This window comes from Pseudoliparis swirei, chromosome 5, assembly GCF_029220125.1.
Source record: "Pseudoliparis swirei isolate HS2019 ecotype Mariana Trench chromosome 5, NWPU_hadal_v1, whole genome shotgun sequence".
Lineage (NCBI taxonomy): Eukaryota > Metazoa > Chordata > Actinopteri > Perciformes > Liparidae > Pseudoliparis > Pseudoliparis swirei.
Genome location: NC_079392.1, coordinates 9697816 through 9711419, shown reverse-complemented (window position 1 = coordinate 9711419; position 13604 = coordinate 9697816). Strand labels below are relative to the sequence as shown.

General features: G+C 40.9%; 1 protein-coding gene across 1 annotated transcript in view; it reads left to right on the top strand.

Annotated features, from left to right (window-relative positions):
- Positions 1-1477: 1477 nt before the first annotated feature.
- exoc2 (exocyst complex component 2) overlaps positions 1478-13604 on the top strand; it is a 35798-nt gene continuing 23671 nt past the window's right edge. The window contains exons 1-4 of the mRNA XM_056414403.1: positions 1478-1635; positions 3587-3763; positions 5808-5934; positions 13167-13280. Of these exons, the coding sequence (XP_056270378.1) occupies positions 1518-1635; positions 3587-3763; positions 5808-5934; positions 13167-13280 (536 nt within the window). The 5' untranslated portion in view covers positions 1478-1517. The remainder of the gene's footprint in view (positions 1636-3586; positions 3764-5807; positions 5935-13166; positions 13281-13604) is intronic.

Genomic DNA, 13604 nt, shown 5'->3' with positions numbered 1-13604 from the left:
CAAGGTAGAGCGGTGTTGTATGAATGCAATACGTTTTTTTCTTCTTGTACCCATTTCCGCATATCAGGCAACCCCATTAGGTCCCAAACCCGGTCTTACACATCCAGTACAGACTTAATTATTTAAGTAATTTATCAAGCCACAATGTTAAACTTTCCCCAGCTACTCAGATGTGAGGATCATTGCTTTTCTCTGTTTGATATCATTTTAAACCAGAATATGTTTGTTTTTAGACTGCTGGCCTCACCAAACTAGTAATTTGAAGTGATTTGCATGTCTTACTATTTTTTTAAAAACATTTTATAAACTATTTGATTAATATACTAATGTCAGAAATAAACAATGGTAAACTGCAGCCCTGGTTTACAGCTGTAGATGCTTGCAGTGGTTGCTGGAGGGGTTGAAACACAGGAAAGTCTCTCGTAAGTATACAGACTAATCAATGTCTTGCTCTGTTGGTTTTGATTTCTTTTGATATTGGCGGCCCTGTTAGCACCTGGAAGTCTTTTTAAACCTCAGTTGTACGCCTACTCCTAATTAGTGACCAAATAACTGTTCAAAAGGGCTGAACTCGTGTTCAGGTCCGGTCCGTGTGAACTCCCGCATTGTTTGTGGAGAACGTGTTTTGGCTTGGGAGCAAGAGGGCGGAAGTCTTGCTCAAACTCAGTCGAGATTGGTCAGCCCCTTCTGAGACCTGGCAGCGATTTATTAGCAAACATCTGCACTGCTGAAATACATCTCTTAATTTTTTTGTTTCTTTGGAATCTTTCCCTTTTTGCTCAGCCCCAACATGAACTGATTTGCATGGGTGCTTCTCCATTGGTACCATAATCTGCACTGTATTGTGTGGGCTTATGCGGAATGATTGGGGAGGCCAGGTTTATTTATCCTTCGCTGTGAGGTTTACATTCTTCCTTTCCTCCCCGCTCTCTGTCGGCTCCTTCATTCTTGGCTCCCTTCTCTATTTTTCCGATTATCTGAGAGATAACTTCTGCAATAGAGACCTACAGGGCAGGGCAATTGACACTAGCTGCCAGACAAATGCTGCTCGAATCTTGCTCACTAAAATATTGAAAAAAACTGAATATTTATGTATTTTTTTACCATATTTATTATTATCAGTAGAGTTCACCAGCTAGTGTTACATGTTGACGTATAGATTATTTGTATCCCTCTTTTAAGATCTACTGGGTATTGTTTACTGCAGAAGCTAGGACAGTTGGCTATTGTTTAGTTGTTTGACAATGCTCTGTCCATTTTTACACTAATATTTAGCTATTATATCATATATTCAGAAACTTCCAGAGTTCTTACTCAGGATTAAATTCACTTTTTATTTTTGTTATACTCTAAACATTTTGTTATTGACTATTTCATTATAAGATGCTCATATGTGTTCACTGAATTGTCGCTGTGTTTTTTTGTTTGTTTTGTTTTCTGTTACTCACCATCTCCTATATTGAATATGTCTTTCCAGGTGCTGATCGACCCAGTGTTTCGGTCTACCTCAGGCCACCATGTCTCGTGCCCGTCAGCCCCCGCTGGTCACGGGCATCTCGCCCAAGGAGGGTGCGGCCTGGACCAAAGTCACCATCCGTGGAGAAAACCTGGGCACGGGCCCGGCCGACCTCATCGGTAATACATTTATAACAATATGACGAACCACACATGCAGCGCTCTCTTGATAAAATGTTGTATTTCTCTTTGAGAAATTAAGATGATACATTTTTCTATGGTGAATGAAGACATTCATATTCAACTTTCACCATCTTTCCCTTGACATCTTTTCTTTCGTCTTTCTTCAGAAAATATCTATGTAGGTATATAGATAAATACGTCAAGATAAATATACAGTGTTTAGATGTTTTAAGATTAGCACACACATATATAATGTCAACATATTATGTTAATGTCAACATAGTATGTAATTCACGTTTATTGGTTTTATCGTGGATGTTAATTCTTTAGTTTTGATTTTCATTGTTTCTATCTCTGTGATAGTCGCTTTTGTTGAAAAAGAGGGACACTGATGTTGAGCAAATATAGCAGCTTTATTTTTGTCATTGCTTGTAACTTGAGTCGTATTAACTGATTTTTTTAACGTATCCATCAACAAACCACAGCGGCCCCTTTTTTAAACAGGCTGGTGTAAAGTTTATTTTTGTTTATATGATACGTAAATGGACAGGACGCCGGTTTTTGTTTCTCCTCTGGAAGAAGAATTTCATCACTTTTTCACTATTTAGGTTTCATTTTCATGACAATTTAATAAGTTGAGTTAAAAAAATACGGCAAGTTAGATGTCAAGCATATTTGAAGATACAATCTTTTACATAGTAAAAATTAACTGTTAATTTAAACATATTCACCCTGCTTGTTGAAATATCAGTTGCATTATAACACAGTATATGTTTTTTTATTAATTGAAGCAGTTGGTCTTTGGTAAAGTTACTAAAATGCTCTTGACACAAAGTAAACATTTTAAATATATTTCACCATTTCATTGTGTATTTAGATATATCTTTTGGGATTTTTTTGTACTTAACAAAATATTTGATTTGAGTCTTTGAAAATAAATAAAAGGACCAGCAACTTTAGTCGAGGAAACAAAAAAACTACAATTTAATACTAAGATATTATATTGTTATTCAATTAAATTGAGCTTCTTCCGTGGCAATTCTGCCAACTTTTTAGTTTCTGTAAATATTTAGATACTTTATGCCTAGTTTGAGAAACTCAAGAGATTATTAACATGTATTAATGGGAAATAGGGTTGTTGATGTGTCTTTTTATTTTTTTATTTTCATGAACCACACAGATAGATTACCTCCATCTTGTTCTCATTATGTGTTTGAACGTCAACCTTTTTCTGTGCCGATATTTTCCCTAATGTTCGCCAATGAGAAAAGGGGGGGGAGGAGAGTCCAGCGAACTAACACACCGCTTCATGCTTTGAAAGCCGTCGTCTGGCCAGTGATACGGGTCTATTTCTGACCATGAATGTCCCTAGGGGCCTGGAATTAGACAATTAGATATGCGCAAATGTGTGCGAGTGCATATGTATTCAAAGTGGCCAGTAGAGAACAGAGGCAGGAAATGAGGCTCTAATTGGCATATTATTCACGGTGTTATGGGCTGTTTGTTAATCAGATTTCACAGGCTTTTTATCATGTTAGATTATACGTTTTTTTCAATCCCCTCAACTGGAACTGTCAAAGTAATCCCTGCGTCTGTCCTCTAGTGTCCAAATAGTTTTAAAGAGGGTTTGAAAAGAGGACGACAGATGTAGGGGCAGAGTGCACATTGTGCCAGTAATGGGCCACTTAGCACTGAAGTGACACACGTTAACTTAAGGGAGCTGAGTGAGAGGAAGGAAGGTCACGGCCACCCACACCCATCGTGACCCCAACTTGAACTTTGACCCCCCTGGTGACAGTTTGACTAAACTTGCTGATAGACGGCGAATCTGTCTGAGTGAGCTCCTCTTGTTATAGAGTGTCGGTGCTACATGTTATTTATTTGTCCTGTCACTGTGTGGCTGTATCTCTCACTCATTTTGCCTCTTCCCCCCTGTCTTCCGTCCCAGGTCTTTCGATCTGCGGCCATAACTGCCTGCTGACAGCCGAGTGGATATCAGCCAGCAAGATAGTGTGCCGCGTGGGTCCTGCCAAAGACGACAAGGGAGAGATCATCGTTACTACGAAGTCTGGAGGTCTCGGCACCTCCACAGTCTCATTCAAACTGCTCAGACCAGAGAGGATTGGTGAGACTCTCACTAAAAATCTATTTATTTTTTGCTAGCTTAGACCAGGGGTCCCCAAACCCCGGGCCGCGGCTTGGTTGGAACCGGGCCGCGGAAAAAAAGTGAATAAATAAAGTTAACATTTTTTTTTTTTTTAAATCAGTCGGAAAAATATTTTATTTTGAAAAAGGACCGGATCCACCCATGTGTACGTCTGAGCTGCGTTCAGGAGTCTTAAAGTTCGGGTTTATCGCTGCAGGCGAGTCTCACGTGCCGAACCCTCTGCTGGCGGCACATTTCAGTGACAAAGAATCTTCAAACATATTCAACCTGCTCAATGAATTCTGTCACTTCAGGGAAATGACAACTGTTTTCAAGTTGGCCGATAAAGTCGCTGCTGTGTGGGCGAGTGAACAGCGGAATATTCTACATGTTTCAGACGTTGACCGGGTGGAAGAGGCTTTTAAAAGAGTTTGAGCGGTACTCCAACCACAAAAGACCCGACTGCAAAAGAATAGACCTGCAACCCATTTGTAAACAAACCCACCCGGTGAATCGAGCCCGTCCGAGCTAGAAAAAAATGTGCTGGAGATGCAAATGACGGTGGCCTGAAGGGACATTTCACACAACAACTCTGCCGGTGTTCTTATGACAGCGACAAGAACTCGGTTCGGAGCAGCGTACCAAACACACGTCTGTGTCGCCGTCTCCATCAGCGGCTCGTTGCAGGTAAACAAGCGCACGGCTCACACTCATTCGGCGTCATGATGAGTTGTAGTTTTGGCACTTTATGCCCATCGTATAATTGTATGACGTCATATGTATTACGTCATTTATATTGCCGGTCCGTGAAAATTATTTCTGACACGGAACCGGTCCGTGGCTCAAAAAAGGTTGGGGACCACTGGCCTAGACAATAGGAAAACTAGGGCTGCAGCTAATGACTATTTAGGTTAGCAATTAAATTATTTGTATTTTATTTTTCAGTTAATAAAATGTTTAGTCTGCAACATGTCAGAAAATAATAAGTGCATAACACAAGTTCCCAGAGAAGATCTTACATTTTTCAAACCAACAATTCAGAAAATAATAAGTGCATAACACAAGTTCCCAGAGAAGATCTTACATTTTTCAAACCAACAATTCAGCAAATCCTCAAATTCAAGCGGCTGTAGCAGTGCTTTGGCTTGATAAACAATGAAAACAAACAATTATTTGATAATCGTAATAGCTGCTGAAAAGGTTTGTTATGCCCAGATTTGAACGTGTGTTCAAGTTGCAAGCAGAGATGTCTGACAAGATCTCTGCTGGCAACCCTGATTAGAATATGATTGTTTTTTCCCCCACAAATCTTATCAGAATTTTAAAATTGGCAGAACTCACAGGACGAGCAACAAATACATTGCATTGATAAAAAATGCTGAAAATAAATAAAACGCAAGCACAATTTTGAAACCCATTCGTCAAAAAACAGATGAACATACCTGGTCGTTTGATGTGATTTGCTGAAGTCAAATGAGCTAAGAATATTTATTTAAGTATGAACCTGATTCCAGTATTACTGTAAATACTGACTATACACGGAATTAGCCTTTTACTTATGACTTGTGTGTCCACAAACTTCTGTTTCTGTGCACGACTTAAAAATCGTACGACATTTCTTCATGCCATGTATGTGTTTGATTGGTGATTGTGTTCCTCACATTGCTTGTTTTGATTGATTTCCTAAACGCAATGCGTGGTTTGTCAAAATCAGAAGAGACGCTATTTTCATTTCCTTTGGTTTCGCTTATTTTCATTTAGTCTCTAACGTGCGTTGAGCTTAGAGGACCCACTGTACAGACTTGTGACTATAAACACTATTCCATATAATCTTATGCATAGAGAAGAGTGGACAGAAATGTTACGTGTTTAATTACAGTACGGAGAAACAAAGTTGAAACATTTAAATAGATACAAAATATATCAAAAAGGTTTACGTCTGCGCGTGTGTGTGTGTGTTGGAGTGCACGTCTGCGATGTGGTGTTCATTAACGTGCGTCTCACCCCCCCCCCTGTCCTGCAGGTATACTGGACCAGTCTGCTGTGTGGGTGGAGGAGATGAACTTCTACGACATGAGGACGGACCGCAACAAAGGCATCTCCCCCCTCTCCCTGCGACCCAGCAATCCACTGGGCATCGAGATAGACAAGTACAGCCAGAGAACACAAAAATGCACGCACACAAACTCGGCACAATCGCACCGCCATAAACACACGCGCTCTAGTCATTGAGTCATGGTTTACATCCCTAAACAGAAACAAACTCGCCCCATATGCAGGCGTTTGAAATATTATGCCAACACAGCAATGGTTGAACAGCCTCTAACCGCCGCTCACAGGGAGTGGAAACAGAATGATTGTGTATAAAGCAGAGAGTACAGCGATAGAAAGGGATTTGGAAAGAACTAAGGCAGCGACCCACACACATGTTTGTCTACCGCCGAGGAGCAGGCAGTGTGGTGCTGCCGCCCACGCGCCGGACGGGGAGTGCAGCAGTTGTAATATATAGTGTGGGATGTCAGGTTCTGGCATTTCTGGGTTAGTGTTTGTTTGGTTTAGAGGGGCCGGGGGCAAGTGACCGCTCGTGGCCAGAGAGGAGACCCCCATAAACAGGCTGTACCATTCACTCGTCTCCAAGGGTTGCGTTAAACACCGAGCATAGAATGCCTAAACGATTCTCTTTGACAGCAACGTGTTGATCTGATACAGGGAGGGTTTTAGAATCAAATACTCCTGAACAGATTTAACCCTTGTGTCGCCTTCGGGTCAATTTGACCCGATTCAATGTTTAATGTCGGTGTTCTTTCGGGAGTCAACAAACAAACATAAAGTACCTCACACTTAAACTTGGAAAACAATCTTAATTCTAATAATTTTCTGGAGATTTTAATAGCTGGGGTCATATTGACCTCAAGGGTAAAATATGTTAGTAAATAAATATAAAGGTAACAGGAGGGTTAAACATTGAATCGGGTCATATTGACCCGAAGGCGACAGGAGGGTGAAACATTGAATCGGGTCAAATTGACCCGAAGGCGACACAAGGGTTAATCGGAGGGGGGTGGAAGGGTTTGTTTTCAAAAGAGCTTCACTCTTGTGCGCATCTTTGTACTGTGATGTCACCGGATGGTTATTCAGCTGTAGATGTTTGCACCGGCTGTTTGTAACGTCATACTTGGCCTGGATATAATATAAGTGATTAAGTCACTAGATTAAAATAGGTTACATCATCAAAACTAGTCTGTACGTAGAGCTAAGTTGTAGCTAAATATTTCCACAACCGGTTTTAGGCATGGTTGACCCCTCCGGGCTGGACTTTGCTGTGCCAGATTAAAAACGATGCTGACTTGATTTGATGATGTAACCTTAAAGATGTACTTATGTCAGACTGGGGATGTGCGAATGTGTCATTTGTTTCAATGTGTCAATTATTTTGTATCTATTTTTTGGTCAGTTTGTTGTTCTTTACCTTTTTTATTTCTCCTTTCCCTTTGTATTGTATGCTCAATGTCCTGTCTTGTTAATTTGTAAAATCAAAATAAATATATAAATATTTCCACATGCTAAACAACAAATTAAGAGAATAGTGACCCGAGGAGGATGATGTCTGTTAGGCAGTGAGAGGGGATTTCCCCCTCACTCTGAAATTAAACAAATACTAACAATACAAGCAAGTAATACTGTCCTTTGCTTGCAAGTTTAATACATTTCTTGTGACAGACAAAGCTGCAGTAACTTCAGTTTATATTGTTGATGATTTACACGTGACTAAGGGCTTTTCTAGTGTTGACATTCCTTCGGTTTAAACAGAGCAACCCACTCAAGTCAAACACATAGTTGAGGACTTAACACATACACTAAGTCTTACATGTTTTTATTAGATAAATATTACCAATACAGGACTGGAGAGGAAACTGCCTCATCTGGTGATTTGGTACTCATGCCGCAGTGTCTGTCAGAGGTGTGATGCTTGTATAAAGATGTTGTACAACCCCTGATGACTGCAGCTTTAAGAGGAAAACACTAAGAACCGTTCTACTTGTGTCTTCTGCAAACTGAACATGGTAGAGAGCTTATAGAGGCAAGTCAACAAACATATAAAGTTTACTTTCATTCTAATACTTTTTGAAGGTACAGAAAATGTGAGATTAGAGAGCAATAGTTGTTTGGGAGTATCTTCGGAAACTGTCCTAGTTTAAAATCCACTCATTTCATTCTGCAATTAGCAATAGCCTTAATTTCATCACATGGAAAATAATGGAAGAGTTAAAATCACCTAAAAAAAATTAACTCTGAGCTTTGAAACTAATACTTTATACATGTGCAGCTTGCAATTTCACCCATCCTAATAATACTCATTGCCTAACATAGTGTATGTCCATATGCACGTTCACTCTGTTGCGAAATAATGATTTAACCATTACAAAAATTATATGTTGTCACACACATTCAATTCAATTCAGTTTATTTATCACAAATTAACAAAATTTGTCTTGGAGTAATTGGGTTACAAATACATAGACCCTAGACATCCAAAAACCTCTCACAAAAACCAAAAAAAAATAACAACCCTTCAGGGGAAAAAAAGAAGAAACCTGGAGAGAGCAACAGGAGGAGGATCCTCCTAGGATGGATGATGTGTGTAGAGAACAGAAGGAGATTAGAGATAAAATATATATGAAATATGACGAGTGAGTATGATAGTAGGTAGTAGGCATTCCACGATGGAGACTTCCACGATCCATCAGGCAGATGGCGAGTGGGAGAGTCTCGGAGGTCAGACAATACAGCAGGACAGCCCGAGCAGTTAGCCCCGATCACCAGACGGGATCTGGAGCGATCCATCAGGGATATACGGCCCAGATGACGAAAGAGAAAAGGAAGTCAAAGAAAGACGTGGTAGTAAAGGAGTGATTGAGAGAGAATGAAAATTTAAGGAGAGAGAAAAAAAGGAGATAGGTAAAAAGTAGAGATCCCCAAACGCCCCCAGCTATAAAGCCCCCCGCAGCTATGTTTGGAGTAGGGAAAACCTGAAAACCTGATTCAGCCCTAACTATAAACTCTGTCAAAGGAAGTAAGGTCTAGGTCTTAAGCTAGGTGACTGTGTCTGCCTCTGATCACTGACTAAGTTGGTTCCATAAATAAGAGCTTAACCAAAGGCGTCTGCCAAAGGCTCTACTTTTTAACTCTTCTAGAAACTAAAACTAGTCCATTTAGTAGTGAGTTTCTCTAGAGGGGCAAATATGGTACGACAAGCCCTTAAGATATAGGTTAAGATTTTAAAAGTGATTCTTTTTTTAACTGGGGAGCCAGTGCAGCAGCAGCTGCAGGGAGTGTGTGATGTTTCTCTCTTTTCTTAGTTGAAGACTTAGCTGCAGCTTGCTGGATCAACTCTGGGAGGGAGAGAGAGAGATTTATTAGAGCAGCTAAAGGAGTTGCGGTAATCCAGTCTCAAGTAACGAACGCTAACGCGATGACCAATTTTTCTGCATCTTTTGAGAGACAGCCTGATTTTTTTTTGATATATTATAGAGAAAGAATGCAGTCCTTGAGATTTTTTTACGTGGAGTTAAAGGACAAGTCGATCAAAAAGACGCCGCCATTCTTTACAGTGTGTGTGTGTTGGATGCCAGCGCCGCTCACAGAATCCACATCACACCAGATAATGATCTCTGAGGTGCTCAGGGCGATAAAATACTTCGGTTTTGTCTGAGTTTATGTTTTTATTGGTTCTTTAAGACTGTTTTTTAATTTTAGTTGATTCTTTCTTTGAGTGTTGTTTTATAATAATTGAGTGTTATGATAAATTTCCTCATAAGTTTAAACATGAGGAGTGTTAGGTGATAATCCAAAGTAAGGTAAAAGATAATACAAATCAGAAGGGTCAGTAAACCTCGTTGGTAACATCGATTAATGTTGGCCTGGTATCATTAACAAATACAAGAATCGAAATTGATTAAAATGTGCAAACAAATGCCAGAATAAACCTGATAGTCTGCCCAAAGTCATGGTTAGACTCCTCTGAAACGAGATGTAATGGTCTAATGCAGGCATATGAGGTCTAACAAGACCAGGACATGTTAATGAGAGGTTGTAAGTAATTAACAGAGAGTTTTTCACCAGTGCTGCCTACAAGTAAGGGGGTTTTTAATTTCTAAATCAAAACTGATCATTTGAAAAATAAACTTATAATGATTGTCGCAGCTGACATTTGCGACCACTTTCACTCAAGGAGGATCTTGGAGAAGGAAGGGTTAGAGATCGGGTTCAGGTTACCCAATACTCTGGATCCAGGAGTGGGCTTCTTCAGGAGAGTAATAACTTTTAGGAGTGTGGAGTGTGGCACAGCGGCCTGTTATTGATAACACAATGATAATAGCAGAGACACAGGCATAATGGCAAAAAACGTCTTTAGCCTCGCTGGCTGGGGGGAGACAGAGAGACAGATGTGAAAAGCAAGAAAAAAAAAGAAAATGGTTGGTCATGCGTTGATAATCCAAAAATATACAAATATACACCAGGGGTTCCAGCGGTTTCCACCCATCCACAAATTACACTGGTTGAGGCTGGTTATGGGAATTTTGTCCCTAGATTATTAAATCTGTGTAAAAAGTAAAAATTCCACATAAAAAAAAAATAGGCTACCACTAAGGTTTACAGGCTGTGACTCTCTGTCAGCTCTGGCTTTTGTCCTGCTGGCTACTGTGCTTATTTTATTTTTATTTTTTTTTTTTTTTTTATTATTGATCTGGCATTACGGAGGCTCACTTAGGGGGCCTTTATGTTTTAAGACCATCTCTTGGAAACATTTCGGATTCTTCGACGCCGCCTGAAGCAGTTTCTGAAGCTTTGCTTGCTTTTGCTTTTGCTTCAGGGGTCTGAGGGTTGCCCAGGGAGCAAACCCTTCTCTCTTCTCCTCTCTGTCTTCTTCTTCCGAGTCGGGGTCTCTTCTCAGAGCCGAGAGCACTGTCAACAAGCATGTCAATCAGAATGGGGACGACTTAGTAGACCAGTCCTCTCCTCTATTATTGAGAATAGATCGAAATCAAATACAAAGGAATCGCTTCTTTTTAAATTTAGCACTATCCTATCAGTTACATCTAGTGTAAAAAAATCTTTTTGTACAACGGAGTACACCGTAGTATAAATTAAAGTTATGAGGTTGTGGTCTGACAGAAGGGGATTCTGTGGGAAGACTCAAAAATGCAATGTCATAAATATAATAAGTAAGAACAAGACGTGCGGCCAGCTGTGAGTGTGTGGTTTCTGTACTCTCGAGAAAAATGTCGTCCAACAACAAGGAGAATGCAGCTACTAAGGCAATCATTATCAACATCCACATGGATATTAAATCTCCAACAATAATAACTTTATCGGTTTTAAGAACCAAACTACCTGGTGGCGGTAATCAATCACACTGAATCTGTTGTAGTGTTTTGGTTGGTTGATGTGAGAAAAAACAAGGCTTTCAAAATGTGTGTGGTTGTGATTTTTGAGATTAATTAATTAGATTCAAAGATGGCTAGGCTACTCTTACTCCCTCGACCCGGCCTCGATGTGAGAGTAATAATATGACTTGGAGTCGTCGATTCATTCAGGCAGACATATTCTCTTGGGCTCAGCAGGGTTCAGTTAGGCAACATAAAAATATTTAGTAGACCACAGAGACCATTTTAGAGAGTTATTTAGGGAGAATGCTTTGTTAATTGTGTTAAATTATTTGTGTGCACTTGTGTGTTATTGTGTTTTGATTTATTTAATGGAAGTTTTTGTTTGCTTTTTTTTGTGTGGACAATTAATTGTGGGGAGTCTAACTCTATAATCAAACTCAAGCGAATGGAGTATACTCTGAATGGGTAAGCAGATAAATGTTAAGTTGTCAGTGGAAAAGTCCGTGATCAACTTGTGATCATTGATCTCAACTTATTGCTTCTCCGTGAGAAATGGAACGCGCTCGCTCCACTCGATGAATGCCTCCTCCCTGCTCCTCTCCTCATCAGATCAGGTTTTCCCGTCTTCGAGCCTCAGTCCCCTCGACCATCATTAGCGGTCACCTCGAGCACCATTATTTATACGGTCGGAAAGACGCATGATGGGGAGAAAATCTGAGAAAATTATAGAAGCCTTATAAAAAACTTGGCATAACCACAATCACATCCATATTCCACACCTTGGCACAAGCCCAGGCTCCATGCCCACACGGCGGGCGGCATATTTACCGTATTCACCAATCTGACTGTATCTCCATCAAACCTTAGCAGCAGCCGCCCGCTCTCAGCCGCCCGCTCCGGCCCAGCTGGCCATGGCCACTCCTCTGGCACCCTACCTTTCCACGTTCCTGACTATAGAGCTCCCGCTAACCACACCGTGTCCTCGAACAGGTGTGCTGTGCAGCGGTGCCTGTGAGCGGTGAAACGCAGGCTTCTGTCAGCAGCTACGAGCAGGCTAGACTAGAGTTACCGATTTCCCCAACCCCGTTACCCATCGCCGGGCACACGGCACAGCAGACTGTAGCTGCACAGCTGAGCTCCGCCTACGACGACGGGGGAGCTAGGCTAACTAGCATGTTTCTCGAGCTAGGAGCCGAGGCATGCAACTAAGACCTGACCTCCGCCTCCACAACCTAGCAAAATGAACTTGCTATGTTGCATATATCGTTATCATTAGGGGGATGGGGATACTATAGACACAACACTGAGGAAGAGGGAGGGAGAGAAGAAGAAGTCATGCTCGCTGTTGAGCTGGCAACCAAAGCTTACCGGAAGAGTGAGATGATGCGTTCAGGAGCAGCTGAATGAGCATGAATGAGTGTGTATGTGTTTGCACTCACAACGCAGTGCTTCTGGTTTTCTTTCCTTTTTTACTGTGTGCACTCGTCACCAAGTGTATGTTTTCTTTTGTTTCACAGACCGTGGATCTTAATTATTCTCTGGGTGACGTTTTTTCTTTTTCTGTTTAACAGCACAGTGGGTGGTGGTGGGGGGCTGAGGGTTTGGTTTGTGTAGGCCACGGGTCATTAGCAGAGATCAAGCTTCCCTAATGAGTGCTGGGTCCTCCAGGGGCACCCAGGCATCACACACTGCACTTCCCACGCCAAGCTCTCCCAGCCAGGGTACTTTTTGGCTGCACACTGCCCCCTGCTGGAAATACTGAACCCAACATCACATGCAAATAGGATCTCACAATTATATTGCCAATCCATTCCCACTCACAATGTGTCATTAATAGGTCATTTATTTTTCTTTGTTTTAGCGTCATTACAGTTGTACTGCATTATTTTATCCGTGGTATTTTTTACTGTTTATATTGTACACTGCAGATCTGTACATTGTAGACATATGATTTCTTCTGTGTTCATCTTTCATTATCGTTCTTCTTTCAGAGGCAAACTTCCACAGAAAGACATAGAGCTGACATTTCCAGGAATGAGTGGAGACTTTACCAGTGAGAACTTCTCTGCCACCTGGTACCTCATAGAAAACCACATGGGCTCCAGGTAGGTCCTCTTCTTAACAAATCTTAAGCTACTGTCCCTTATGACTCTTAAAAATAAATGGGAAAAAAAGATTCCTTTTGACAGAAGCACTCCAGAAAACATGCGTTTTTATTCACAGCACAACATATTTCTAACGGAGGTGTAGGATTAATTTCCTGTGGCTTGGCTTGGTCCAGCAATGAACCAAAGAGTCTGTCACTCTGCGTCCTGTTCACTGTGCTAGAAACTCTTAATGGTTTGTTCCAGTCAAAATCATTTCTAACAGGTGAGCTCAACGACAGGAAAATACTTGTGTTGCCAAAGAGACAATACTTTTTATACCCC